Genomic DNA, 27,533 nt, shown 5'->3' with positions numbered 1-27,533 from the left:
AAAATTCATAAAATATAAATGAACTGTTCTCAAAAATAACAAGATACCAGGGATGGGGGTCAAGTACCTTTTATATTTAAGGATAAAAGTGAAGATACTGATCAACTTTAAGTACCTTTTATATTTAAGGATAAAAGTGAAGATACTGATCAACTTTAGACTTTAAGATAAATTTTGTGGGCAACCATCAACAAAATAGGAATAGACTGTAAAGTTTCCAAAATCTTTTGTGTACCTTTAGTGGAAAGAAAAATCCAGTGAGAAAAATCTCAATCAGTCCAAAAGCTGACAAGAAAAGAAAGCAAAGGGACATAAAACTGGACAAAAACAGAACATAAAATGAGATGCTAAAAATAAATACAGTGAAAAGAGACAGATTTCATCATCATCATCATCATCATCATCATCATCATTAAAGTGTTCTTTACAAGAGACAAACCTAAAATAAAGGATACCAAAAGTTTAAAGTAAATATGGAAAATATTTAAAATGTAAATAATTAAAAGCTGGTATGAAAATATTTGATGCACATATTAATTAAAAAACCAGTAAGATGCAATTCACTTTGTTTTACAAACAACTGAAAAAGAAATTGGCAAATTCATTGTTATTTTGGAGAGTTCATAGACTTTCCTAATTAATAATACAATAGAGTAAGAAGCATGAAAGTATCTGGAAGTTGTGAAAAAGAGAATTAACAAGCTTGGTTTAAGGACACATAGACAATTTTGTCTCCTACAGAAATACTGTACTGGTCTTTAGTAATGTGGGATATTTGGAACAATACTAGACCTTAAGAGAGATTTCATTTTTTTTTATCCCTTCCTATTTAAAAGATACCAGGATACTGTTATCTTACCATGTCTTGACATGATCCCAACATTCCTTCCTCTAGATATTTGTAGTAAAAGTAAGCTCAAAAACTATTTTAAACCATAGGATTTTTAAATATTAAATCTCTGCTTATATCAGTACATTTTAATATATCATTTTCCAGAGGAATGTACAGATATTTTACCTTGAATTAAAGTGATATTTTTCAATGTCTGAGAATGTTCCCAATCTTTCAGTCTGAGATCATTAGTGATGTTGTTCAATAATTTCACTTCTCCTTTTATTTCCTGTTCCAAATGCACTTGTTTTTCTTTCGTAGACATAATTTCTGCTGATGCATTGTACACACGCTCCTCTAACTTACTCATCTCCTGTGAAACATAAGCAAGCATCCGCAATTTTTGTTATACACACAATAATCAAAAATGTAAGTTTAAGAAACCTTGGAAACCGGGTTTAAAAAACATACTATTACATGAATATTATGAAATAAGAATATTGAAATTAGAGAACTGTTTCAAAGTACAATAATTCTTCCGTTTTGAAGCATTTCCTCTTTTGACAGAATGGCTCAATTTTCACATGCTCTGCCCCAATTACTTTAATATATTTAATATATGCTTCTATTTCCAAATGTATAGATAACAAAATGCTAATAAAAAACAAAAAACAACTTGGGGTATGGTTTTAAATTTATCTGAAGTAAAATTTCTTATACTGTACTTAGAGTAGAACCATAATATTCCAATTCTGTGAATTTGATAGATCCGTATATTAAATTGTTTTATAGTAATAACAAAATTTAATGCCATATTTCCCAGTGGTAACAAAGATTCAGGACAGCTTTTAATATTCAATGAAATCTCAACTAGTATATTAACAATATTTTACTTTCAATTTTTATTGACTCTGTATTTGAGGTTTCATTATTACTTTATGTTTTTAAATACACATATATTTTGTGTGCATTTATATACATGCATGCATATACAGAGAGGGATTGGGAACAAAAGAGATCATACTTGTTTGATCTGGAATATGCCTTTATTTTTTCTCAATAATATATTAAGAATATATTTACTTATTAAATACGTAGAGACTGCCTTATTTTTAATAATTTAGTGGGATTATTTGTATTTTCATAATTTATTTGATTTCTATTGATAGAGTTTTGAGCTGTACATATTTTACAACTTTAAATAATGCTGTAATGAACAGCATTTTATATACGTTTACATATTTATATAAGTACTTCTATAGGACAGCTTCTACCAGTGAATCTGATCAAAGGGACCAACTATTCAAATTTTTGTTCAATACTGCCACACTGCCCTCCAAATATAGGCTACCACTTTTCAAATCTTACTAATTGTACATTAGTGCCTACTTTATGCACCCAAATACTAGGTACCATTAATATATTTAAGTTTGCAGGGTAAGAGTAGACACATAATAAATTCTTGTTATTTAATTTGCTTTTGTAATTATGATAAGGTTAAGTATCCAATAGTAAAGTTTTTGATATTTTTCTTTATTACTTTTCCTTTCAAGTCCTTTGCCTGGTTTTCCTTTGGGTGTAGGCTTTTCTTTTTCTGATATAACAAACCTTTTCCTCTATTCTGGTAATATTTTCTGTTTCTCTGTTCTACTTTAATCACATGTTCTGCCTTCATGGTATGCTTAATACTTTTCTAAGTACTTCTATGTTTAACTGGTGATAGATTCTCATTTCACATTTGCACATAGAAACAAACCAGTGGTGTATTGTTCCTTAATCCAGGTATGAAAAGAAAACTACACTTTCCTTGACCAAGGACAAGTTGAGATGAGAGACTCAAGACAGTCAGGATATAAAAACCTTTGAAAAGATATAAACATGTATCCAGATTTGCCTCTTCAGTGGCTCTATACTCAAGCAAAGAAGCTTATCATTTTCACTGCTCTTACTGTGCCTTCCCTCACCCCAAATCTCGTTCTAGATTAGAATATCTCTACCCTCTATCACCTCTTCTCCTATTTGACATTTTCCTTACAATATGGTATAAAGGTGACTAGTGATCATAGATGTTTGCAGAACATCTCAACATAACAAATTTGCTGAACTTAACTTAGGTGGTTACAAATTGCTGCAGGTATGTCGGGTAGTTCCAGATATCCACAGAACACAGGTCAGGGGACTAGCAGGTGATTTTGCTACTTCAAAACCCAGGAATCACCCGTGTTTTTCTTACCTAAAATTGAGGCTGCCTTTTTATTCCCCTCTTTGAAAACTGCATTTGGTGCTCATATTAGCCATATTTCACTTGAGAGAACTTTTATTGGGAGAAGAAAAAGTACATCTGATTTTTTTTTTTCCCCCCTAAATCCATACAGCACACACACACACAATTTCCACATTCTACCACCAGTAGCCCTCCTGGAACCAGGCATTTAATTTTGTGGTCTTACAGTTTTTTCTATGTACAATGAAAATAACACATTTCCATATCTCTCTTTTATTTATTTTTTATCTCTTTTATTTTGTGCCAATTTTTTAAATTAATGTTTTGTCTGATTTTGATAAATATTAAACTAATATTACTTATAAGCCTTTTCCTCAAACATCATTTACTGACTCACACATTCATTTAATTTACATATTCCTATATTTAGCTAAGGATTCAATGATGAATAAAATTCTTTAAGCAATGGGGATGAGCTTTCAAATGTTGTTTGTAGTGAGCCCATGCTTGCACACACACGCACACATATAATACACATGCATACACTAGCACTCATCTAGTTTCTAAATCTCTAAAAGCCACTATTCTTTTTAAAAAATTAACATTGGAAGTTTCTCCATTCCCTTGTACCTCCATTTCTAATGTTGCCCCCCCCACCCACAAAACACAAGTGCAATCTATCCAAACTCAAACAGTTCGTTGATCACCATATTTTAATTATTTCCATTAATTATCATGTTTCCAATTTGGTTTCAAACCCTCATTTATGTGGATTCATAGATATTTGATAGTCTCTCCTGGATTTGGGGTATTACTAATATCAAATATATCCTTGTTCGTCCATCTTGTGCATCTTCTCTCTTCTCACCCTGTCTCACTGCTCCACTGATTCTGTTTGCACTTATAGTAATATGTATCTGCCTCTTTCCCTCCAACTTAATCAGTTTCTACTCTTATAATTAACATTGTATTTTCCTGTGTTTCCCATATTCCTCAGTTCCTACGAACAGGTTTCTTTTGTTTTGTTTTGTTTTGGTGTGTGTGTGTGTGTGTGTGTGTGTGCATTTTCTCTAAGCCCTCCATAGCCTGAGTCCTTGATAGTCCCATAGCATTTGATATGCTTAGATACTTATTAACCATGTGGCAAACACTAACTGTTAGGTTTTGAAAAATTTTACATGGAATAGAAACAGAATATCAAGATTGGTGTTGAAATGAGGTTCAATGGAGTCCTCACATCTAAATAGCAATGTCATCATCTTCTAATACCTTAACACAAGGACCATGTAAACTTCTAAAGTTCTGAGGGATTGCACCTTACAAATAATAAATATGTAGAGTATTCTTTATTAACCTGTTTAGTCTATTGTCTAGTCAATAATTTAGTTAATTTCCATCTGATTTTATAACTTTAGAAGATTCTCTTTGCTTTCTATAAGTGACATCCATTTAAAAAAAATCACTATTGTGTGATAGTGTATCTATACAGAAAACAACGTCATTAATTAAGAATGGGTCTATTCAAGTGAAATCTATGACAAAGATGCTAGCGGTAGTTAGCTAATGATGGAAATTTTATAGACTTTACATTAATTAATATCCTAGATGTTAGATATTTAATAATATGAAGATTATTTGTTCACATGCATAGTGAAGTTTTAGTCATATGTTTATTTTTTTATGGAAACGAATTATAGTTACTCAACCAAAAAATACAATTTTGAAATAAGTTACTTTCTTCTTAATTTCTTTCTCATCAATACAAAGTAATCCCGAGGGTTGGCCACAGAATAGTATAGAGCAGAAGTAAGAAAATTTTGATCCATGAGCCAAAGTCTGTTTTTGTAAATAGAGATTTATTGATTCACAGCTACACTCGTTTGTCTACGTATTGTCTATGTCTGCTTTTGCACTACACATGGCAGAGTTGAGAGAATTGAGTAGTTGTGACAGAGACCACAGGGGACCCCAAAGCCTAAAATATTCAGCTGAACCTTTAAAAATAAACTTTTGCTGACAATTGATCTCGAATACGTTTTGCTCTGTTATCTTGTATATCTGATCCTATGATGATAATAGGACATTCTACACATTATTCAAAATTTAATTTTAAAATTACATTTACACATAAAAACTTACGTATATTTCTCGGGAATGACAAAATAAACTATTTTAAAATTTAGATTTTGTAGATTATTTTTTCATGCAAACTTTCCATTCCTTTAATGATAAAAAAAAAGTTTTGGGTGTGTTGTAAAATTTACAAATACAGAATGATCACCTCTCAATATCTGCTAAGATAATCTAAAAATCGGTATTGGTTTAGACAGTCTCAAGAGCTCCTCAACCAGGATTTACAAACTTAAAATACCTTAAGAGACACTACATCAAATGGGAAAAAAAACATCCCCCTCTTACTGGGAATCTGGAGAACGCACTGTGTAAATCCATTTCAAACTTTCTGGTAAGATTACCAGACGAATCAGGGTAGGTAGGATGATATTCACACAGGGTTTGCAATGCTTTTTGTTTGTTTGATTTTCCCCCTGATGATCTGAGGATATAGGATCTAAATGAATTCAATGCCAGCATGCGATCCATTACAAAAACTCTTACCTCTTGCTGTTTTAATGTATTGTGTTGGACTTTGTCATTCAGTGTTGCAATGTTGAGCTGCAAAGCAAGCAATGTGGTATTCAGAGTTATTAATGATTTGGAGATTTCATCTATTGTATTTCCATGTTCCTGGAATGATGAAACCAAGGTGCTCAGCTGGAGAAGAACATCATTAAATCTCTGATCAGTCATTACACTGAAATTCTGGAAATGCTGTGAATCTATGAGATCGGCTTGTGTATCTGAAATATACTGGATTCTCTTCTCCATGTTCCTCAGGTTTTCTGTAACAACTTGAAATTTCATTTCTTCTTCACTGCCATTTTCTTTTCTGATGAGACTTTGAGATATGCCATTGGCATAAATTGAACCAACGGTGCAATTCTTCATGTCCCACGTTAGGAATTGAGCTGTACATTTAAGTAAAAACAAGCAGAGTCACAGCCTGTCACCTTAAATGCATACGCCATTCCATTCTGTATCATTCCATTCCATTCCACTTTAACATTTGGAATGCTATTCTATATCAGGTATTTATTTTAAATATACAATATATGAACCACAGTAGGCATATTGCTGAAAAGGTCACATTTCCTCTTCCCACTTTACATTAGAATTTATTCCAGAATTAAGTCATTCTTTCTGATTTGCTGTCTATATAAATCTTCTGGGCCATTGCATTTGGCTTTCCCACTAAGAGAAATTCTAGATTATAAAGTGCATTGTATCCTATCACTCCGGTCTACTGTTAGGATAAAAAGAGAGAATGCTTAACACAGTGTCTGAAGTTAGCATGTTGAATATGCTAGCTATTATCAAGATAAATGATGATAATGACAAAAAATATGTAGTAAAAGTGGAAGTATTAGTGTTACCCACTGTATGAATGCATTGTTGGGTCATCTTCCTCATCCTATACTAAGCTGGCAGAGAACTGTCGTTTTCAGTTTGCACAAGCCTAATTTGTAGTTGCTGGAGCAAAAATTTGGGCAAATAATTTTTACCTTAAAACTATTGTTTTTATAAGATTCCTCTTTGCCTAATATAAAATATATATTCATAGCAGAAAATTCAGAAAATGCGGATAATAAGGAAACATAATTTACCATTAATCTCTTCATCCTGAGTTATGAGTTAAAGACTAACATTTTGGGACATATATATATATATATATCACATCATATATATATCATATCATATATATATATATGATCTGGCTCTGTTTGCACTGCCATATTATTATTACAAAAGCAAGATTATATTTTACGTACTATCTGGAAACTATTTTTTAATTAATACTATATCATAAAGACTTTTGTATATTATTTAGTATTGTTTTACAAAACTAATTTTAATAACTACATGTATTCTATGTATGAACCTACCAGATTTATTTAACAATACCTCTACACAGAGATTGCTTCTGTTTTCACTAATATATTCAATGTATTGATAAACAACCTTGTGAGTAATTATTTCCTGAAGAAAAAAATTCTGTTAAATGGTATTTTGGGAGATATACAGAATGGATGACATATATATATATATATATATATATATATATATATATATATATATATATATATAAATAAACATAGGTCCTCTAAACAAGCTAATTATCCTTCTGAAAGCATCTAGAGCAATTAAAAAAAATGTTAACATTAACTTTGCAGATAAAAATAGTACAAAATTATACACAACGAAGAAAATATTAAACACTACTTTACCACTAACCAGTGATGGTTAAAATTTTGTTTTCTTTCCATATTTCTCTATATGTTTATCTCTATTATTTATACTTTTAGCTACATATATATCAGTCTCATTCATATTAGTTTGAATGTATAAGATTTTCCACATTTGATCACTATTAAGCAATAAAAATAACTTCATACCATTAAAAATATATCTATGTAATCAGCTAAACCTGATCTGTTAGTTTTCTGAGTAAAGGTGATATGGCAATAGTACCAGCTTTATAGGTTTTGAGAATTAAATGACATAACACATGAAAAACATTTAGTTTCCGCTCTTAGGTCAAGGTACCTATTACATAAATGAGACATTGTTTTCTACACAGGATCAAGTTGCCTGATTCTGGAATCTAGCTCTACTCCTCACTATTAGCTGGATCCCTGGGCAAGTTATTTATCTTCTCCTTGCTTAGGTTTTCTCAAAGATGTAAAAGTAGTAACTACCTTAGGGGTGGTACTGAGGATGAATGCGATAAGGCATGTAAATCCCATAGCTCACAGATGGCACAAACTCCATTCATATTTAAGTGCCTTATCCGTGAAAGATATTATCTTGTTACAGAGAAAACTATTTTTACCACCTTTGCTTAAAGAAACTGTTGATGATGGCTGTTATTATAGACATTATTATATAAAGAATTAGTATTTAAAGATATATGCAATTAAATCTCAATTTAAAAATAAATTATATTTTCCTAGTTATAATCGCTTTAAAATTAGCTTATTTAAATTAACAAAATATGTGTGACTGAATTTTGATATGATCCACAACAGAGGCCATATTCACTGTGTACTATTTTATACTTCTTAATTTATAAATAAATTGGACAAAAAAGCATATTTCTTAGTTGGATCTCATCACATTTATTAAATTGTGAGGAGCAAATTTTGGATTAACAACTTTATTCATGCATTCTTTGATTCTATTATTTATTTATTAAGCACTTACTATGTACAAAGCACTGTTTGTGCAACTCTAGAAATACAAGACCAATTGAAAATGCATTTTGACTTTAACTGTCTAACCCAAACTATCAATTCTTATAAAATTATCTCAGAGTTGTTCTTATTTTTTTTTTTCCTTTTATGATGATTATCGCTATTTCTATTTAGCAGTTAAGAATCCAGGTTCTGGATTAGAATGGCCTGGATTAGCAATTCTTACTCTTTCCTGTATAAACTGTGACCTTGGACAAGCTAATCTGTCTGTTTCTATTTCACTTCTGTATAAATGGGATACTAATAGTGTTTAAATAATTAAATGAACTAATATATGTAAAGTGCTTGGATCACTTCCTGGCACATAATAAGCATTTGACAACTTTCAGCTTTTTTGCTATTCATATTTTGGATTTACTATCTGTTTGCCCAACATTGATAACTAGAGTAAATTAATATTGTGTAATATAAAAAATTGGGAGAAGTTGGGTATTCTGATGAGCTCCATAGTCTCTGTGCTTTATTTTACTAGGTATACTGATCTAATTGCTCAACCATTTAATTTTACTTTTACTAGAAATAATTTCTATTTTATATGGGTAAAGCAACTCTTTTTCACAGCATAAAATAGAAGACCTGATTTGACAAAATGTCAAAAGGCCAAGGATTTTTTAATTTGACATTAAGTTCAACATGAATTGACAATAAACGCTACATTTTACTTATAGATTTAAAAACACCACATTGCATGTTTTCCCAAATTCTGAATGAAAATTTACTTCTGTTAAAAATGTTTAACTCTGTATCATAAATCTAGGTAAAGAATGCCAGCGTTCATATTTCCAAATGTTCATTTCGTTCATTATTATTTGAGAGATAATGGCATATTTTTTTTCTATTTAATATTTGTAAGAAGACAAGCTTTTATGGCCTGTGCAAAGACCTAAGGAGTTATATCTGATTCTATCGATCACATTTATTCTTTCATGTAGTTACTATCTTTTAGTATCTTCTCCTACCAAAATTTTATATTATTTTGGAGCTAAAGACTCTTAAGTATTTCAGTAACAGTTTATGTAAATTAATACTAGATCATACTTTATTGTCCGGAGTCATTATTTTGTTGTTATCTATGACAGTGATCCAGCAGCTTTTTTTTACCAAAGGTCTTACATAGAGCAGATTTTATAATTAAGAAATATCTTTCAATGCATGACACTTTAAGTAGAGTTGTTATGTGCAATATTTGACTTCACCCATTAATTCATATTTGCCAAAACAGAGTGATTACTCTCATTTAGGGATTATATTTCTGTCTATAGTTTAATAGAGATATGTATTGGCTTTTAGTTCCTTTTTGGAAAAATATTCTGATTTACAACTTAATTAAAGTTACAAATGGATTGTCAATTGTTCATTATTCAAATATGATAGGTAAGAGCTACTCCAAATTCTGGTGAATTTGGGTGCGAATATGAACTTGTAAGATTTGCACATTTTTAACTTCTTGTCAGTCTTAATAGATATCTGTTGTTTTAGGAAACGAAACCTTTTCAGATCAATCATTGTCAAGCCTTGAACAAATGTGTTGACTTGATCGAAATTTTCTGATAGCTCAGAGATTTTAAACTTAGATCCCTCAATTATTTTCTGACTTCAGTCCACATTCTGCATGGGCCTATTAGAAAGAAGTTGTACTCCGTTGGATTTGCTCTGCAGGCCATGGTTTGTATAAAGGTTATGAAATTTACCCAGATTTGAACTGGTTTATAGCTAATAATCCCAAACAATAAAGCATCTTCCAGTTTTGCATTTCAAACTATAAATAAGCATATACATAAACAACATACAGATAATCTCAGTTCATCAGGAAGTTAGTTTCATGACAGACACATCAGGTTCTTATACTGAGATGGCTGTTATTGATTGATTGGTTTTGTTAGTTGTGGTTAGATTTTGTTTTTTGTTTGTTTATAATGGCCAAAGTAAGATTTAATATTTGTTTGTGTAAAATATTTTCCTGGCTAAAATTATGGCAAGTCTGTTTTGTTTCTTTTTCATTGGTCAACTATATTTTGTTTCAAAAACCAGTTACACTGGGAGATAGTAGACGTTAGAATTTAGGAGTCAAGGGTTATTACTGATCAGTCCTAGTTTCCTTTTGTGGATAATGAGGACAAGTATGTCTGCTCAGTGATAATTGTAAAGGTGTATAAGGTAATCTATGGAAAATCTATAGCTCACTGCCTAAACATAGTAAATGCTCAAAAATGTTATTAATAGTTATTGTTACAATTATTGTTGTTGTTTTATTATCATTTCTTTCTTAAGAGAATTTCGCTCTGTTTTGGAATATTCCTTTAGGTTTCCTCTTAGCAGTGGAGGTGTGACTTTGTATTTAGAACCATTTGCTTGTTAAGCTGATTAGTATGCACATAAAAATGTATCTTACTCCCAGCCTACCTCTTGTTAGATCATATGTCCAGATATTTTGCCAGGCATAGAGAAGAAGAGAGCAACAAGATATATAAATTCAAACAAATCAACTCCATCAAAAATGCCACTGCAGGCAATAATCTTTATAGATTTGAGTGAGTTACATGCAAGTCACTCCTGTGGAAACTCTCAAATCTATCCCAAGTTCAAGTCAGACTCTCCACAGAAATACATACCTGGAAAACATCATGTTGAGCCCAAGTAAAGTATTTGAATTCCTTTTTTTTTTTTTTTTTTTTTGAGGAGATGCTATCAGGTTATTTTTAGAAATGTTTTAAATATGGTTTTATTAAACATGTGGCCATATAAACTAAAGATATTACTGAAGTGAAGGTCATTACTTTACAAGACCTCCTCCTTTTGAAGGCTTACAGGAATGTTTCTTTCTGCTTTTAATACTAGGAGTAGAAGAGCTTTACCTGAAAAACTGACTTGTTTTCATATTTTAGGCATTGTTAATGTAAATGAGTATGTTTATATGTTTACATTGGCAACAAAGAATACCACTACTAGATATCTATAGGACTTCAGAGGATAATATATTTTCAAAATGGTCTACTCTTTCCATCTTACCTCACATATCTATATTTTATCTTAATTTTGTATTTTATTTCTTTTTTCCCCTCTTTTTCACTTAATACCTTTGAAGAATACATCTTTTTCACTTAGTAAATTTGAGGAGCATTTTGTGATATGAAGTTTCCCTTATTGAAGCTCCCATATACAAAAACTGAATGTTTCTTTTTGCTTCTGCAATAACCTATTAACAGGATAAATTCCTGGGTTTCGGGACTCTGGAATACTGTACCTGTCACTATTCCAATGATTGGTATGAGAATTATAAACACAAGTAGATAAAGGACAATCAGTGCAGCTTTGAAGGACTTCAGTTTCTCTTGAAGGGTGGGGCCATTTTTAGGATCTAAGAAAACAAAAACCCAAACTACTGTTAGAAAACTTCATCTTCTTACTTAGTTAAAAATTTTGTACTTTCCAATTATGCCATTACTACCAAGGCTATTGGAATAAAAAGGGAAAACATAGGTATTTGTTTATTCAATAGGAAGCCAAATGGACAATCACAGGGAAAACACAGGCATCAATATGGACATCTGCTTTACTTACCATTAACTAAGCATCCATGAAAAAGTGACTACCTTCTACAAGTTGTACTTATCTCATTTCAGAGGATTATTTGGTAAATTTTAATATTTATGCCAACATATGCAAATATAAATTTTATTTTTCTGTTTCATATAGTAATATACTCTGGGTGAAAATAAAATTCCTCAAGTAACTATAAAATGAATGAATTTTTTTTCTGATTTTAAGTCAGATAACAGAAACATTTATTTTCAATGATAATTATGTATTTTTTTCCAATTCCATCTCAATAACTTTATATTTTGATACCTTTTATGATTAGAATACAATGTAAAAAAAGAAATAAGTAAAATTATTCACATTTTGACTAAACTTTGGAATGGATCAATGAAGTCCATCTTCTGGATATTTCAGAACATATTAACATTTCAGTATTATCCATTTATAATAAACAGTGATTCATGTAATAGATGCTAATTGTAGAAAAGATAACTCTATGAAGAGAGAATCTCAACAGAAGAGGAAGATATTTCTGACTAGGTAAATAAAATATCTATTACATTTTTTAGCCTCCTATGGCCATTGTTCTTATCGCTCAGTAAAAAAGAAGTAAATTATGTTTTCAGGTTATAAACTCCTAAATTTAAAACAAAAGTTCAGACATCATTCAGTAATGTTCTACGAAGTTATGAAAGGCAGAAAGAAAAGTAAGAAGTAAAAGAAAATAAAGGAAAGGGAAAAACATGGAAAGTTCTAAGGAAAAAGAAAATGAACAACCCACAGCATAAGCAAGATGGGATATTTTATCTGCCAGGTTAACTAAGCTTCAAACCCAGGAGGCATTTTCTCCCTTATCTCTAATTTACAATCATAAGTTCAACGTATGCTGCCTTTTAAATAGCTCTCAAAGTTTTTGTTTTGTTTTGTTTCCCTTTTTTTGTGTGTTCCTAATTCCTATGTCCTCCTTCCTCAATCTCTCAACATCTCCACCTTTAAAAGCTTTTACCATTATCTTTTCCCCTTCTGTCTCATTGGTATTACATCCTCCCATTCATCCTTAGCACAGTGCACAGGGTCCATCACGCCTTGGGGTTGTGCTCTGTATTTCAGGTTTGTCTATGTAAGAATTGATATAAGATCCTGTAACTTTGCATTTGTTGCTTCCTCTGACTGAAATATGTCTATGGCTCTTCTCCCCCTAACCCTACACCCCTGGCGAAATATATTTAAGGTTTAGCAGAAGTAAGGCACCTCTGTCCTGATACCTTAAGTAAACCTGTCCAGATACAGCCAAATACTACTTCTTTTGAGGTCTTGTGGTAACCTGTACAAATGTCTGTTTCAGCACTGTTATGTACTGAATTATGTTTCTCAAAAAGATATTTTTGAAACCTTAACACTGGATATCTGTGAATGTGACCGTATTTGAAAATAGGATCTTTGCAGGTATAATCAAGTTAGGGTGAGGTCATACTGGATTAGGGTGGGCCCTAATCAAATGATTAATATCCTTCTGAGAAGAGGACATGGAGATACCAGAGAAGACCATGTGAAGATGGAGGCAGAGAAACCTTAACACTGGATATCTGTGAATGTGACCGTATTTGAAAATAGGATCTTTGCAGGTATAATCAAGTTAGGGTGAGGTCATACTGGATTAGGGTGGGCCCTAAGCAAATGATTAATATCCTTCTGAGAAGAGGACATGGAGATACCAGAGAAGAAGACCATGTGAAGATGGAGGCAGAGATCACAGTGATGCAGTGACCAGCCAAGGAGCAGTCTTAAGGATTATCAGGAGCTACTAGAAACTAGAAAGAGGCAAGAAAGGATTCTTCTCTAGAGCCTTCAAAGGGAGCAGGGCCTTGCTGACACCTTGACTTCAGACTTCCAGCCTTCAGAACTGTGAGAGAATCAATGTCACTTGTTTTAAGCTACCAGTTTGGGTAATTTGTTACAGTTGCCCTAGGAAACTAATATAAGCACCTTCCACCCACGATTTTTTAAATATTAGTTCAGGATACTAGGATCTGTCATTTCCAGGACCTATTACAGTGGCTGGGAAATCAGAGAACTCAATCAGTACTGTGGATTAATTTAATCTATTGTAATGCTGCCTTACTTTAATTTAAATTTATTTTGTATTCTCTCTCAAGAGAGGGAAAGACCTATTTATCCAATGAGTATTATTTTAACATTCATACACATTTAAGTCCCAAGGCTATAATTTTACATAGTGTCAATAATGCTAAGAACAACCTCCCCATGAACCCCACCCTTCTACTTACTAAGAGGTAGCAAAGCTGTCATTGAGCGAGCATCAAACTTCACAGATTCTGAAAAGTTATCAGCGTCCTCCTCTTGGTCAGGAAAGGTATCCCACCGTTCCATACTTCTATCAAACACATGGAAAAATACACTACACATATAATGGCTAGGACATTTTAGCATAATATTCAAACTGAATTTTAGGGTTAAAATTCAATTTTAGCAAGGAAACACATATAATTAATTAGCTACATTTACATATCTGCCATATATATCAATATATTATACCTACTCATAAATTTTAATTTGAACAGTAAAAGACAGACTTACATAGAACCTATTCGTGTGTCTATGTACAAATGTTTGTAGGTGTGTGTTTTCTGAGAGTGAGAGGTAGCTTTTATTTCTCAGCTAAAAACACATATATTTCCCAAGTGACAAAAAACAACTATTTAGCTGAAAATAAAAAAATAATAATTTCCCTTAGAACCAATATTTGTGCAAAATTTGAAGCAAATATTTCCTGTGATCTTTTATCAGAGCTTCATGAGTCAGTTTTTCTTTTGCCAAGGCATCTGTTTATCACTTCGAAAACATAAAATCTAGTCACTAGACTAGAAATCACAAGAAAAACTTAGCTTATTATCTTGTTTTCCTTGTATCCCCCCACCCACCCCTGCCAGGGCTGCTCATTATACATTGGCAGCATCACAAATATGTCCTTATATCTTTTTAAGCACAATCCATACTATGATACAATCTATGCCTATGTCTCTTTAAGATACATCAGAATCATTTGAGCCTTGATTAAAATCAGATTGAGGGACCTCACCCACAGAGTTTCTGATGTTTAGGATGGGGGTGGAGGTCAAGAATTTGCAGTTCCAACAAGTTCTCTAGTGATGTTGCTTCTTCCAGTCTGAGGACCACATTTTAAGAACATTTTCCGTGAAAAGAAATTATATGACTTTTCTTGGAAAGAGTTTGGTTCATTTGATTGATAAATTTAGAATAAAGCCAACACCTTCTGATTATTTCTTATTTTCTTTAATGCTGAGTTATGGATTTAGCACAGCCAAAGTTTAATTGAGTGCACTGGCAGCTCCAGGACACCAAATTCATATCTCGTCCAGGAAATGAAGGACAACCATTCACATGCAAACATTCATCCTGCTTTGGGGAGAAGTATTGACAAGGAAGGATGTGACTCAACTTCTGTCAATATAATTTTTTAAATGTTACCGAGGAGATTCTTTATTTTGAGTTTGCAATGACAATCTTTGTTCATGCATCATCCTATGAATTGATCTTAGTTTCCATAAATCTTGTTGATTTTACCCAGGAGTGTGTTCTCAAATGATTGGCTGCTGCGGAGGAAAGGAGTGTAGGAGGAAGCTATAGGACTTATGTCCTCTTCTATTAGGCAGAGGCAAAGTAAAATAAATAAATAATTACCTGGGAAAATTGACCATTATAGGAAACCAAATTGGATAATTCAGATCTAGTCTCTCCTAACATTTTCTCTTTTCTAATTCACTCTATTATTTGAAATGAATGATAGTTTTACTTGCCAAGCAAAACAAATGTACAAACAAATAATTTTAAAAACTGAGATAACAATAAAGCTGAGCTAAAGTAATTTTTAAAACTATTGTTCAAAGCAATGGGGATTATATGGTAAAGCTTTTTTAATTTTGAAGTCAGCTTATAAAGGATGGGCTCACAAAGTATGCATTTAGATACACCTGCTATGTAACTAGAAATTTCTTTTCAGGCTGCTTACTGACCCATCCTCAATGTGTTTGACTATGGCTTTAGTCCTAATATTTGAGTTATTATTTCTCCATTTTTATTTAAAAAGAAAGGAAACATCTCTTCTATTGTTCAATCTTCTAGAGTGGTAATATTTTCGTAAAAGAGATAAAACCTTTTGAATCTGATAAATCTCTCTAGACTGTAAGACACAAAACAGAAGAGACTGTGTCTGGTTGTGTTCAATATTTCTTACCAGAGTTTAAAGAAACCTGGAATATAGAATATACTTAAAATAAATATTTGTTGAATGAATGATCTGATTTGTTTTTTGTAAGGTATTAGTCTCATATATTAGTTTTGTTTTTGTTTTTAAAACAAGATAGACATATGGAGAGGGAGGACCAAAAAGACGTTTTTTTCTGATAGAGACCTTCTTGGTAAACATTTTGTACTTAATTCAGGTACTATTTTTCCTGTTCTACCCTTACTCTTTTTATAGCTTCCTTGAACATGAACCAAATCTTAAGGCTAAGTGACTATGTTGTACTGTTGAGATACTGCCACTCTAGCCTGTTCCTAATCAGCACGCATTTTCATTTTGTCAGGTCCAACAGCAACTACTGAAGCTATGGCCATATCCTGTTATAGTTCTCAAGGGAACATTACCAACATTTTAGTTGGGGCAAATCTTTTTTTTGTTAAGGACTGCCTTCGTTGTATAGGATGTGTATCACTCCTGGTTGCCACTCACTAAATGTTAATAATGTCTCCTAATCATTATATTATTACATCCCTCTGACAGAAAAATCCAAAAAAATGTCATCCCCACATATTTCCAAACACCCAACCCTCTTTGAGAACCCGTCTTCAACATGCATCCCTAATGTGGATGTAAAGTCAGGAACTCTCTTTCTCTGCAAGATTTGCCTTGAACAATCTGTTAACATGTATTTAATGAAGATTTGTTTTCAAGAAAAAACAATTTTTTATTTTTATTTTTTTTTTTTTATGAGCTTCAGCAACAATAAAAATTCCTCAAATTGTTTTTTGGGATAGCTCTCAAATCACTCCCTATGTGTTTACTATTTGTTTAGCCCTTTAAAAAAACTTTATATCTATATCTATATACATATATAATTTTATATGCATATAAAAATTTATATATGTATGTGTATATATGTATATATGTGTGTATATATATATATATATATATATATATGTGTGTGTGTGTGTGTGTGTGTGTGTGTGTGTGTATATATGTAACAGAACTTTGTTAAAACTTATATGAATGCTTCTTACAGAAAACTTACATATCTTATTTTAAAGAGAAAAAAGAGTGGTAAACCCAGAATGATAATCCAGTGATCTAATCTCAGCCTCAATAAATCAAAATTAATGTTATTTTTATCCATATACTTGCTCAAAAGCTTCACATGTCCTTTCAAATAAATTTGCAATTTAGAAACCACATGGACTCTTCTGTTTAAAGGAATTTTCTTGGGAGAAAGAAAGAATTCCACTTGTGTTGTTTTTTTTTTGTTTTGTTTTGTTTTAATGTAGTTCTAGAATGCTAGAATGTCACATCATGAAAAAAAGGAAATAGATGGTAAGTATTCAAATTTTTTCAATCAATGACTTTAAAAAAGGAAAACCTATCCCTTCATTTGACCAATCCAAGAAATTTATGTTATGTACCATTTTATCAAGCATTTTGCAAATCAATAAATTGCCAAGATCAATGTGCATAGAATATTCTCAACCACCAAAGGTTTTATGTACTAATACAGAAGACTAAAATGTTTATGTTATTACCAGACAGTACGATATATTTACATACAAAAAACAGACATAGTCCAAAAGGCAGTGATGGACACTTGGGAAAGTGGGTAGTCAAGGTGAGAAAGTGGGTAGTCAGGTTGTCACAGAAAATATGACACATTATCAAAGTTTTAAAAGCTGAGAAGAAATTTAGGATGAGAACATTCCAGGGATGGAACATATGATAAAGGGCAGGAAGACATGGAGAACATGGGAACTAGGATTAGCATTATGGAAGAAGGAGTTCTGGACAGAGGGCCCAGCAGAGGCCAGAGAACCATGTAGCTGAAGGCGTCCTACTCATGAGTTTCTTCTTTCACTTTGATTGCATAAATTGATCTTGCTTTTCCAACCTATCCAAAATAGAATATTGAACATGTACCTCTACAGACCACTACATTACACCATACACCAAAATTACCTCAAAATGACTTAAGACTCAAATCTAAGACCTAAACAACATACCGTAGGTGGTAAGCTCCTTGACACAGGTCTTGGCAATGATTTTTTGACACCAAAGGCAAAAGGCACAATAGCAAAAATGAACAGTCCAGGTACCTTGAAACATCTATCTGGATTCCTGTTTTATCTTGACTGTTTTAGCTAATAGTGTGATGCAATTTAAACAAATAGGTCCTGGTGAAAATAGTAGGGAACAATCTCAAAAAAACATTTGCTACATTCCTCACTTAGAAACATTTGATGCAGAAGTGCTTTAATACCCAAAATGATTGGGGAATGTGATCTTTAACTTATAGGGATATTCAATTTTTTAAAAAATGAGGAAAATATACCTATACAAATTAAGTAAAAAATTATTCTTTGTTTTGGCAGTAGTGACCTGTTTTATATTACTAGTAATAAAATATTTATTTGTCCATTAAATATTTTTATTATTTCCCTTTCACCTGAAATAGAATTTAAGCTCAAATTTGTTTTTCTTTAGGTCTCTAAGCTTTGATCTATCTTTTTTGGACTTATGAAGATGATAATAAACATTTGCAGATTACTACATTTCAAATTATGGTTTCTTTGTGTAGATTTATTAAAACTTTACAAAAGAAAACACTCTAACGTCTACAAGTGGATTAGCCTAACTGACCCTATACAGGCTGTATAAAACCCCTGACAGGAGTAGGGCTTGGAAGGAAGATGCATACTAAAATCTCTTCAGTGGGATGATGAATGAAAACTATTCCCCTCAGTGTACCATGGGAAGTTTAGTTTGTTTACTGGGGCAGTGTATAACAGAGGTTGGTGAATCATGAGCTGTATGAAATATTGGTATCTTTTTTCCAGAAAAAAAAAAAAATTAAGTTAATATACATGGTGCTGTCATAGGATTACTGGCATTTTCTGTTGTTCCTGTTTTGTGTTCTTAGTTTCCATACCCTTTCTGAGAATCTCATCCTCTTCCACGGCTTGAACTGCATACTGACCAAACCAATATATCTAGCTAAGATCCCATGTCTCGGAAACAATTTTTTTTTTTTTTTTTTTTTTTTTTTTTTTTTTTTTTTTTTTAATAATACAACTAGCTACAATGGTATATTTTCCACGTCAAACTCTTCCAGGTTTTTCTGATGTTGGCATATCATCCATTTATATCATCTGTTCATTATAATCATTTATTATTTTTTTCTCTTTTTTGTAGTAAAACATGCATGATACAGTAGATATAAAGGCAATACAGAGACGTTGGCAAAGCATTCTCACTTTAACAAGAGGCAAGGGCTTTATTCTAGATCATTCTCACCCACTAGACCCACATCTGATTGCAGAGCCACTCCTGACTTCCTCAGAGCCATTCCTTCCACTCTATCTCAGATGTGTTTTTTTTTAATTTCAGCTCATTTCTCTCTACCCCAGCCAGGTATCTTGGATAGTAGCAACGGGGTTGGGAATCCAGGGGAGAATCGAAGAGGTATTAAGAAAGAGAAGGAAATGAAAGGAATTTATGTTGCATCATAAAACTGTAACACTTTAACAATAAACAGGAGAAAAAGAATCAAACAGAAAATATTTCTCAGGGAAAAAATATGGGGGAACATAAACTTGGAACAAATATATTTAATGGGCAAGTAAAGGAAGAAGAATCAATATTAAAGATAAGGAAGAACCTTGGACAGTATGGTAGAACAGGTTAGAATCACGGGAAAGCAAAAGGAACGTCAAGGTGCAAGGACATCCATAACCTGCTACAGGTAATTTGAGCTGTTTTACATGTGTGGTAGAGACAGAAGCAGATTCTTGAGAGATCAAGGAAAAGTAAATGTATAAAAATGAAAGTCCTTGAGTATATACCAGAGATCTGGCCACACTCCTGCTTTTCTGTTGAGAAGAGATACAGAACATCACACTAAGATAAGTATATTGAAGGGAGTTTTTTCTCTGCTTCTCCCTCCTTATCTCCAACTTGTTAACATTGAGCCAAGTCTCTGTTCTTATCTCATTTCTAACTTTATGCTCATTGCTTTAAATACAATCCATAAGTCTGATGACTCTTACTTCTGTATTTCCTGCCCAGACCTCTCCTCTTGACTCCAGATCTGTATATGCAACTGCCTAAGGACATCACTACTTGGATTTCTTATAGATGGCCCAAACCTAAGGGCCTTTCTTGTCTCTTCCTCCATTTGCAATCTATTGTCAGATCTTATTGATTTGTTTTCAAACCTAATCAGAAACTGGCTGCTTCTCATCACTTTTCCTACTACCATCCTTGTTCGAGCCCCATCATTTTTCTCAGCTGGACTATTTTAAAAGCTCCCTAATTGGTCTCTCAGCTTAACTCTTACTCCTTCCATTTTATTTAGTCTCCACACTGCCTCTAGAGTGTTCCTTTTACAAAGTAAGTCATATCCTGTCACTCCAGTACTGAAAACCTGTGAACACCTTCCTATCTCACTCAGGTCCTGATTAAAACCTCACTCTCTCCAACAAACATTTCTTAAGCCTCAAATTTAAAATTACAACCAACCTTTCTCACTTCTTGTTTTTGTTCCTGGTTTGATTTTTTTTTTTCCCTCTAGAATTTATCACTAATCTGAAATAATTTTTCCTTATTTATCTTGTCTATTGTCTGTCTCCTTTCACCCAAGTTAGATCCATGATGCAGGAATTTTTATCTCTTTTGTTCAATGACTAGAAAGTTCCTGACACTTGGTAGGTACCCATTACATACATAAACACATTATAAAAATTTCTTAAATGAAAAGACAATATTTTTTGCTAGATGACTAGATTTCTTAACTGGGGGTTATGCCTCAAGGAAAGTTTGTATTTCACTAACGTGGAAATTTTAGTTCTATTATACATTGGGAAATAAAAGTTTCTTCTCTGAATTGTGTGTAAATAGGAAACTGAAACAAAATGTTTCATCTCTGAAGTTCCTACTTTGCCTCAAAGGCATTCATTAGACTTACTAGATTACTATACTTCTTTACTAGTATTATTATTATTAGTGTGATTTTTTTAGTAATGTTAAAGAACATACGCATGTGAAGTTTCAACAGCAGCCAATGAACAATTTGCACAATTCAAATGGGCCTTTAAATGTCATTTCCAAAGTTAAGAGAAAAAGCAACTTCTCATAAGTTACAATTTTAACCAAATGTCAATTCACTGACAGAGGACTATAAAATCTTCTTGGTTTGTACAATCTATTAAAAGCATGTTCTCATGAGAAGTGAAACACATCTCTGCAATATCAGCTTGTTATAAGGTGGGTGAAAAGTTTACAGAAGCTACAATAGGAAAACCATATGAAAGAATTTCAATGCTAATTTGTTTGGAAACATACCCTTGATGTTTTTACTGTGTTAAACATTATATAACATTATATAAAAAAAGTTATAACAATATCAGAGATAAATTGGAGCAAAATTTCTGTTATCTCATTGCCCTTAATATATGTAAAAATACTCTCATTTTTCATATGAAATTTGAGTCTTTGTACCTACATATCTACGTTACATAGCTGATTTATAGTGAATATTATTATTTGGTCTTATACATGTCCCTTAAAATCATATCATTATTTTTATACTCCTAATTATTTTTTTAAATTTAAAATGATGGGCTACATAATAACTCATCGAATAAATGTACCTATTCATGTAACCATTTTCTTATAATGTAAATTTTTTTTTAAATTTGTCCCCTCTTCTTTGGAGGGAAATATCTTACTAATATAGATGATAATGTAAACATTTTCATAATGTATCTGTATTATTTTGAGATATTTCTTTAGGATTATTCACCATATGTTGAATTATCAGGTAACAGGAAAAGTATTTTAAATTCCTTGGTGTCTACTGCCTGACTACTCTTCAAAAAGATCATACAGTTTTATAAAGTTTCCAGTCATATGTGACTATGGCAGTTTTCAACCAAATTCACTACTATTCAGTAATAATGTTTATTTTAGAAGCATTTGGATTTTGATAAGAGTTAAATGATACCTCCAAGGAAGTTTTATTTGCATTTTTTGCTATTAGTGTTGAGATATTTCCATTATTTGTTTTTCTTCTTTTGTTTTGTTTATTCATATCAACTGGTTATCCATCCTCACAGGCTCCCTCTTTATATAGGTATGAATAAACTATATGTAATATATATGTTGTGCACATTTTTCCTTCTTAGACTGTTTCCTATTTCAAATTTGTCATCAAACTTTTAAGGTTAATTTCATCTGTAAGGGGTAAATAATAACTTTGTAACTTTATTATTCAAAAATAAAAAAATCTGATTTTGTATGAATAGTTCAAAATATATAAATGAAAATAACATTAACATATTTGTGAAACCAACAGCTCTGCTGTTAAAAACTGTGTCCATAAAAGGGATTAAGGTAAAAAATGGAAACATATATTGTGCCTGATACTATTGATGCTAATCCTTGGTAGTGAAGAAGAAAGAGCATCAATTTTTGAATATGAAGTCTACGTTTGAATATTGTCTGTGCCGTTTCCTAGCCATGACCTTTCACAAATAACTTATTTGATTGCATTCTTTATATATGTAAAACATGATTACAATACCACTTTAAAGAATTATTATAAGAGTTAAAAATATTTTTTGTAAATTGCCTGGTACACAATCATCAACAGATGAGTCATTATTTTAAAATACCAATTTTTTTTAAAATATAGAATTATTTTATCCTCACAATAGCTAGGGAACCAAGACCTGCGATGTTTAACTAGTTAATGTTACAGAACTAGGGAATGGAGAAGCTTGGATTTGAACGTGGGCAGTGTACTTCCAGAATATCAGCTCCTAACTACTGCATAAAACATGTACAATCCCATTCTATGACTTTCCTGTCACTGTTCTCACATTGCCCATGAGAATGCTAACCCCCATTCTATGCTACGTAAATCTTACCCATTCTTCAAGATGAACCTAAATTCGAACAAATCCATGAAGATGTTTTTAATAGTCCCATCTCCCTTTGAAGTAATTTTGACCTTATATTCCCATAGTAGTTAACTGTAGCATTTTCACACTACTTAAGGTACTCAAATTATAGATTTACATATTATTTTATGTCATAGTAAGGTGCTCAAATTATATATTTGTTTTAGATCATGAACTTCCTGAAGACAGTGACTTCATTTTATTTTTTGTATCCCCTCCCTACATCTAGTTCAGTGATGTGCATATATAGATGCACAACCAATATTACCTATATGATAAGTAAAGGTAATAAAAGGTATTAAGTTAAAGCCAAAAGTTTAATATGAAAATTAAGGAAATTAGACTAATTAAAATATGTTTAATCATGTTTTGAATTAAAGCCAATATTTTTAATCAAAATATACACAATTATATGCCAAAAATTTCTCACTAGTTTAAACCTACAAAGCCTTTAGTATGTTTCATACATATCTATGCACACATATACATTTTTCACTCATGGAAAACCTAGCAAAAACAAAAATCTCTATTTTTTACCATTTTAACAACCAAACCAAATTATTAGTAATAAGATTAAAAATTTATACCAGAAATTATTGAATATATATCTATCACATATCACATACACACACAGAGCAGACACATATAAACAATAGAAGCAATTTTTTGAAGAACATTAAAATAAACTTCTTTTACCGTTTGTCCTAAAGACGGCTGAACTGATTTATCCACTTCCCTCTATTTACAATTGAAACTTAAAATCTTTATCACACAGTATTTCAGCATCTGATACATGAAGAAAGGAAATGACACATTGAGTGTTGAAAATCTTTCTTAACAATGCATTTCAATAATACTCTCACCAAAGTACAAGTCTGCAAAATCTAAATTTGTCAGATAACTCATTCCTCCTCCCATCTAGGACATTACAAAAAAAAAAAAAAAAAAAAAAGAGAAGTAAGATGAAAAAGAAATGGGTTATTATAACAGGGCATATAACATATGGTAGATGGATTTTTTCCTTTTTATAAGATATGTATGCCTCTATAAATTCCCATTATCTATTATTTTCTATTAATCTCATCTTATATTGATTTTCATTATCTTCTCAAACTTATATCTATATAAGTTTGAAGAGAAACTCCATGTGTAAGTGATTTGTTTTTCTTAATCCTTTTTTCTGCATTTCTTATCTGTAGCTTCAAACACAAAGCACATGAGGAAAGGATGTGTGCTAACTAAGCAAAAGAAATAATCCAATAATGCTCACTGCAGCTCTACCTATACTGATGTTAGCATTATCTACAGATCCCTTTTGAGCAACTAGTAACCAGCTGTTTATTTCCCCAGAAACACAGTGGAGGAAAGGAGTCTGAGGCATGGAGTCAGAAGAAAGAAGTATCCGTCACCTTCTACTACCCTGTCAGAGTTTACACTTTTCATCTCACTTATTTGACCACATTCAACAAATCCCAGTATGACACACATAAAAAGCGTATATTATAGCTAATTTTTATAGTTAATTCTTCTAGGGAAAGGTATTTAGTTTATATCTTGTAGGTACTTCTTGGTGCTTTAAACAGGGAGGGATAATATTTCATACCATCGTTGGCCACAATAATCTTGCCATGCCCTTGAGCACCACAGAGCACTGTATCTCAGAAGGCAATATCCCTGGTAGAAAGAAAGCGGAATTCTGCACTGTGTTTGAGAGGAAGAAAAGAACACTATCACCCAGACATTCTTAAACACTAATAGCAATAGCAATAGTAACAGGGGCAGTGAAGCAAGCAGTGAGAGTGCCAGCCAGGTAACTTTGGACGAGAAGGAGGATTACTGAAGTGGATCCTGGCTGCATCTGCGTAACGGCTATGAGGATATTCCTTAACTACGCTAAGTTTATCACCAAATTCTTGGTGAAGAGGAACTTAGACTAACATCAGAACTCAATTTATTTGCTTTGTAATTGTTTGTATGTACCTCTGACTATATATATATATATATATATATATATATATATATATATATATATATATCTTAGAAAACAAGGTCCTTTAGAGGTCTTTAAAAAATCTGGAGTTTAAAAACCTTAAATTTGAATACCCCTGTCAACACTACGTGATTAGAAAAGTTAGACTGGGAATAACAAACTAAGACAGCAAATTTCCCAAATTCTATCCTAATGAGGTTTATTTCTGTCAGAGTAGGCTTTATTTCTAGGATGTCTCTGCAATATTGTTATGTATATGTCTTTACTTCCACAATGCTAATCACTTCTATATATGATTACTTCCACATCCTTTGAAAATCTAATTGTTCCTTTTAAAAAAAGCCCTCTGTTTCTCTTCATATATGTGTGTATAAATAATATAGTATATATTACATTACATGATATAAGCTCTTAGGTCTTAACTGTACTCGTATGTAAGATGCCTTACTAGACAACCAGGTAGAAAATATATTCAAGTCAAGCTAATGATGAATTAAAAGAAAACAGAGGGGATGTCTAAGGAGTTGGTCCTTTATATTCATTGTTTCATTTGATTTCACAGCAACTTTGCCAGATCATTTTCCTGATTAAGAAATTGTGGCTTAGAGGTATTAAGCAAACTTGCCAAGAGCAAAGAGCTATGAGTCATTGGAGCTGGTATGCAATCCCAGTTAAATCTGCTTTCAAAACCCGGCAAAATAAACGTTTGTCTCAATCTGGATCAGTGTGTGTATTATCAGGGGTCTCTGTCAGAAATGTTATATTGAAAACAAATTATAAACATGGCGCATTCCAGATCATCTGCAGAGTGGCTTTCCTATCATTTACTGCCATGGGATTCCAATGACATCTTTTTTGTTGTTGGTGGACCTACAATGTCTAGAGTGAATGCTATATAACAGTATTTAAATAAGTGTTCAAATAAGTTTCACAGTCAAATAAAGAAATGGGATGGAAGAACTGACTTGAGTCTCATCGGGCTCGCTGTGGTAAAAGCATGCATGCTGATTGCAAAGGAAGATGTAATTTACCTTCATTAAGAGATACTTTTGTATGCCTAAAATTGTAATAGGTTGTTAGTTATAAGGTAATGATACCACATATTTATGTGTTAAATTTGCAAAGATAATGTTTTGTTTTTCATATTCTGAACTCAAAGCAATAATTAGATAGTGATTTAAATCTTCTTGGCCTTTTGGCTAAAAGTAAGTATAGATAGTGATTAAAATACAAGTTTAAATAATGTTGCAACGGATACATCTAGGTGAATGTAATGCATTTACATAACTATCAAAACATACCTCATCAAAATTGCTATTGAAAAATTGCATCGTTTGATGAAAAATTGCATCGTTTGATGATCGTAAGCACAAAAAAATAAAAACCTTAATGTTATCAATAACATTTTATACAGAAGTTTCCTACATAAATATAATTGAAGTTAAAATACAGAAACAAACTAAATATAGTATCAGAACTAAGCAGTATCTTGCTGATATTAAGTCTATCAATACTGTCTTGGTTACCCACACAATCTTAAATTGATGTTTATGATTAAAGTTTTAGTATTTTTGTAAGATTTTAAAAATTTATTTTACAAATGCATTATTGGATTATTACTTGTGCTTAGTTAGCATACATATCCTTCCCTCATGTGTTTTGTGTTTGAAGCTACAGATAAGAAATGCAGAAAAAAGGATTAAAAAAAACAAATCACTTAAACATGGAGTTTCTCTTCAAACTTATATGCATATAACTTTGAGAAGATAATGAAAATCAAAATAAGATGAGATTAATAGAAAATAATAGATAATGGGAATTTATAGAGGCATACATATCTTATAAAAAGGAAAAATCCATTTACCATATATTACAAATGCATTTAAAAGTTGGTTAAAAATTACAGAGCTATGAAATTTAGGTCTAAATTTATGTCTCTGTCTTAACATAAAATTATAATAAAATATTAATGGTGGAGTGGAGGGACTAATATGTGTATTCATTTTTCTTTGAGAATCAATGCACAATACTAGACTGCTGGTTTTTAAAAGAAAGTGCACGGAAGACTTCTAATTCCAGCCCTGACATCTAAAGAGTTTGGAAGACATCACTCATGTCCCTACGACAAGAAAAATTAGCTGAACAAACTGAAAAGTGATGATTTTTCCTGGAGCCTTCAGAGAATTGAGGCCTCAGGGCAAACTGCCACCCAGATTTTAGTGAGGTGACTACAGAGACTCGCAGCTGAGGTCAGTTTTCCTGAGCATAAGCCTGGATGGAACCGGAGCATACACTGGTGATAACACTTAAACGGTC

The 27,533-nt window shown here is 32.0% G+C and overlaps 1 protein-coding gene across 1 annotated transcript in view; it reads right to left on the bottom strand.

Moving 5' to 3' along the window:
- The window catches only part of MSR1 (macrophage scavenger receptor 1), a 73,013-nt gene extending 48,943 nt beyond the window's left edge, over positions 1 to 24,070 (bottom strand). Inside the window, exons 1-5 of the mRNA XM_019738014.3 lie at positions 23,924 to 24,070; positions 14,254 to 14,360; positions 11,670 to 11,783; positions 5,673 to 6,082; positions 1,019 to 1,205 (exon numbers count right to left, since the gene is read on the bottom strand). Of these exons, the coding sequence (XP_019593573.2) occupies positions 1,019 to 1,205; positions 5,673 to 6,082; positions 11,670 to 11,783; positions 14,254 to 14,356 (814 nt within the window). The 5' untranslated portion in view covers positions 14,357 to 14,360; positions 23,924 to 24,070. The remainder of the gene's footprint in view (positions 1 to 1,018; positions 1,206 to 5,672; positions 6,083 to 11,669; positions 11,784 to 14,253; positions 14,361 to 23,923) is intronic.
- Between the last annotated feature and the right edge of the window lie 3,463 nt (positions 24,071 to 27,533).

The sequence above is a fragment of the Rhinolophus sinicus genome, chromosome 16, assembly GCF_057876585.1.
Source record: "Rhinolophus sinicus isolate RSI-liver-muscle chromosome 16, RSI-T2T, whole genome shotgun sequence".
NCBI classification, from domain to species: Eukaryota; Metazoa; Chordata; class Mammalia; order Chiroptera; family Rhinolophidae; genus Rhinolophus; species Rhinolophus sinicus.
This window is presented reverse-complemented; position numbering and strand designations above follow the sequence as displayed.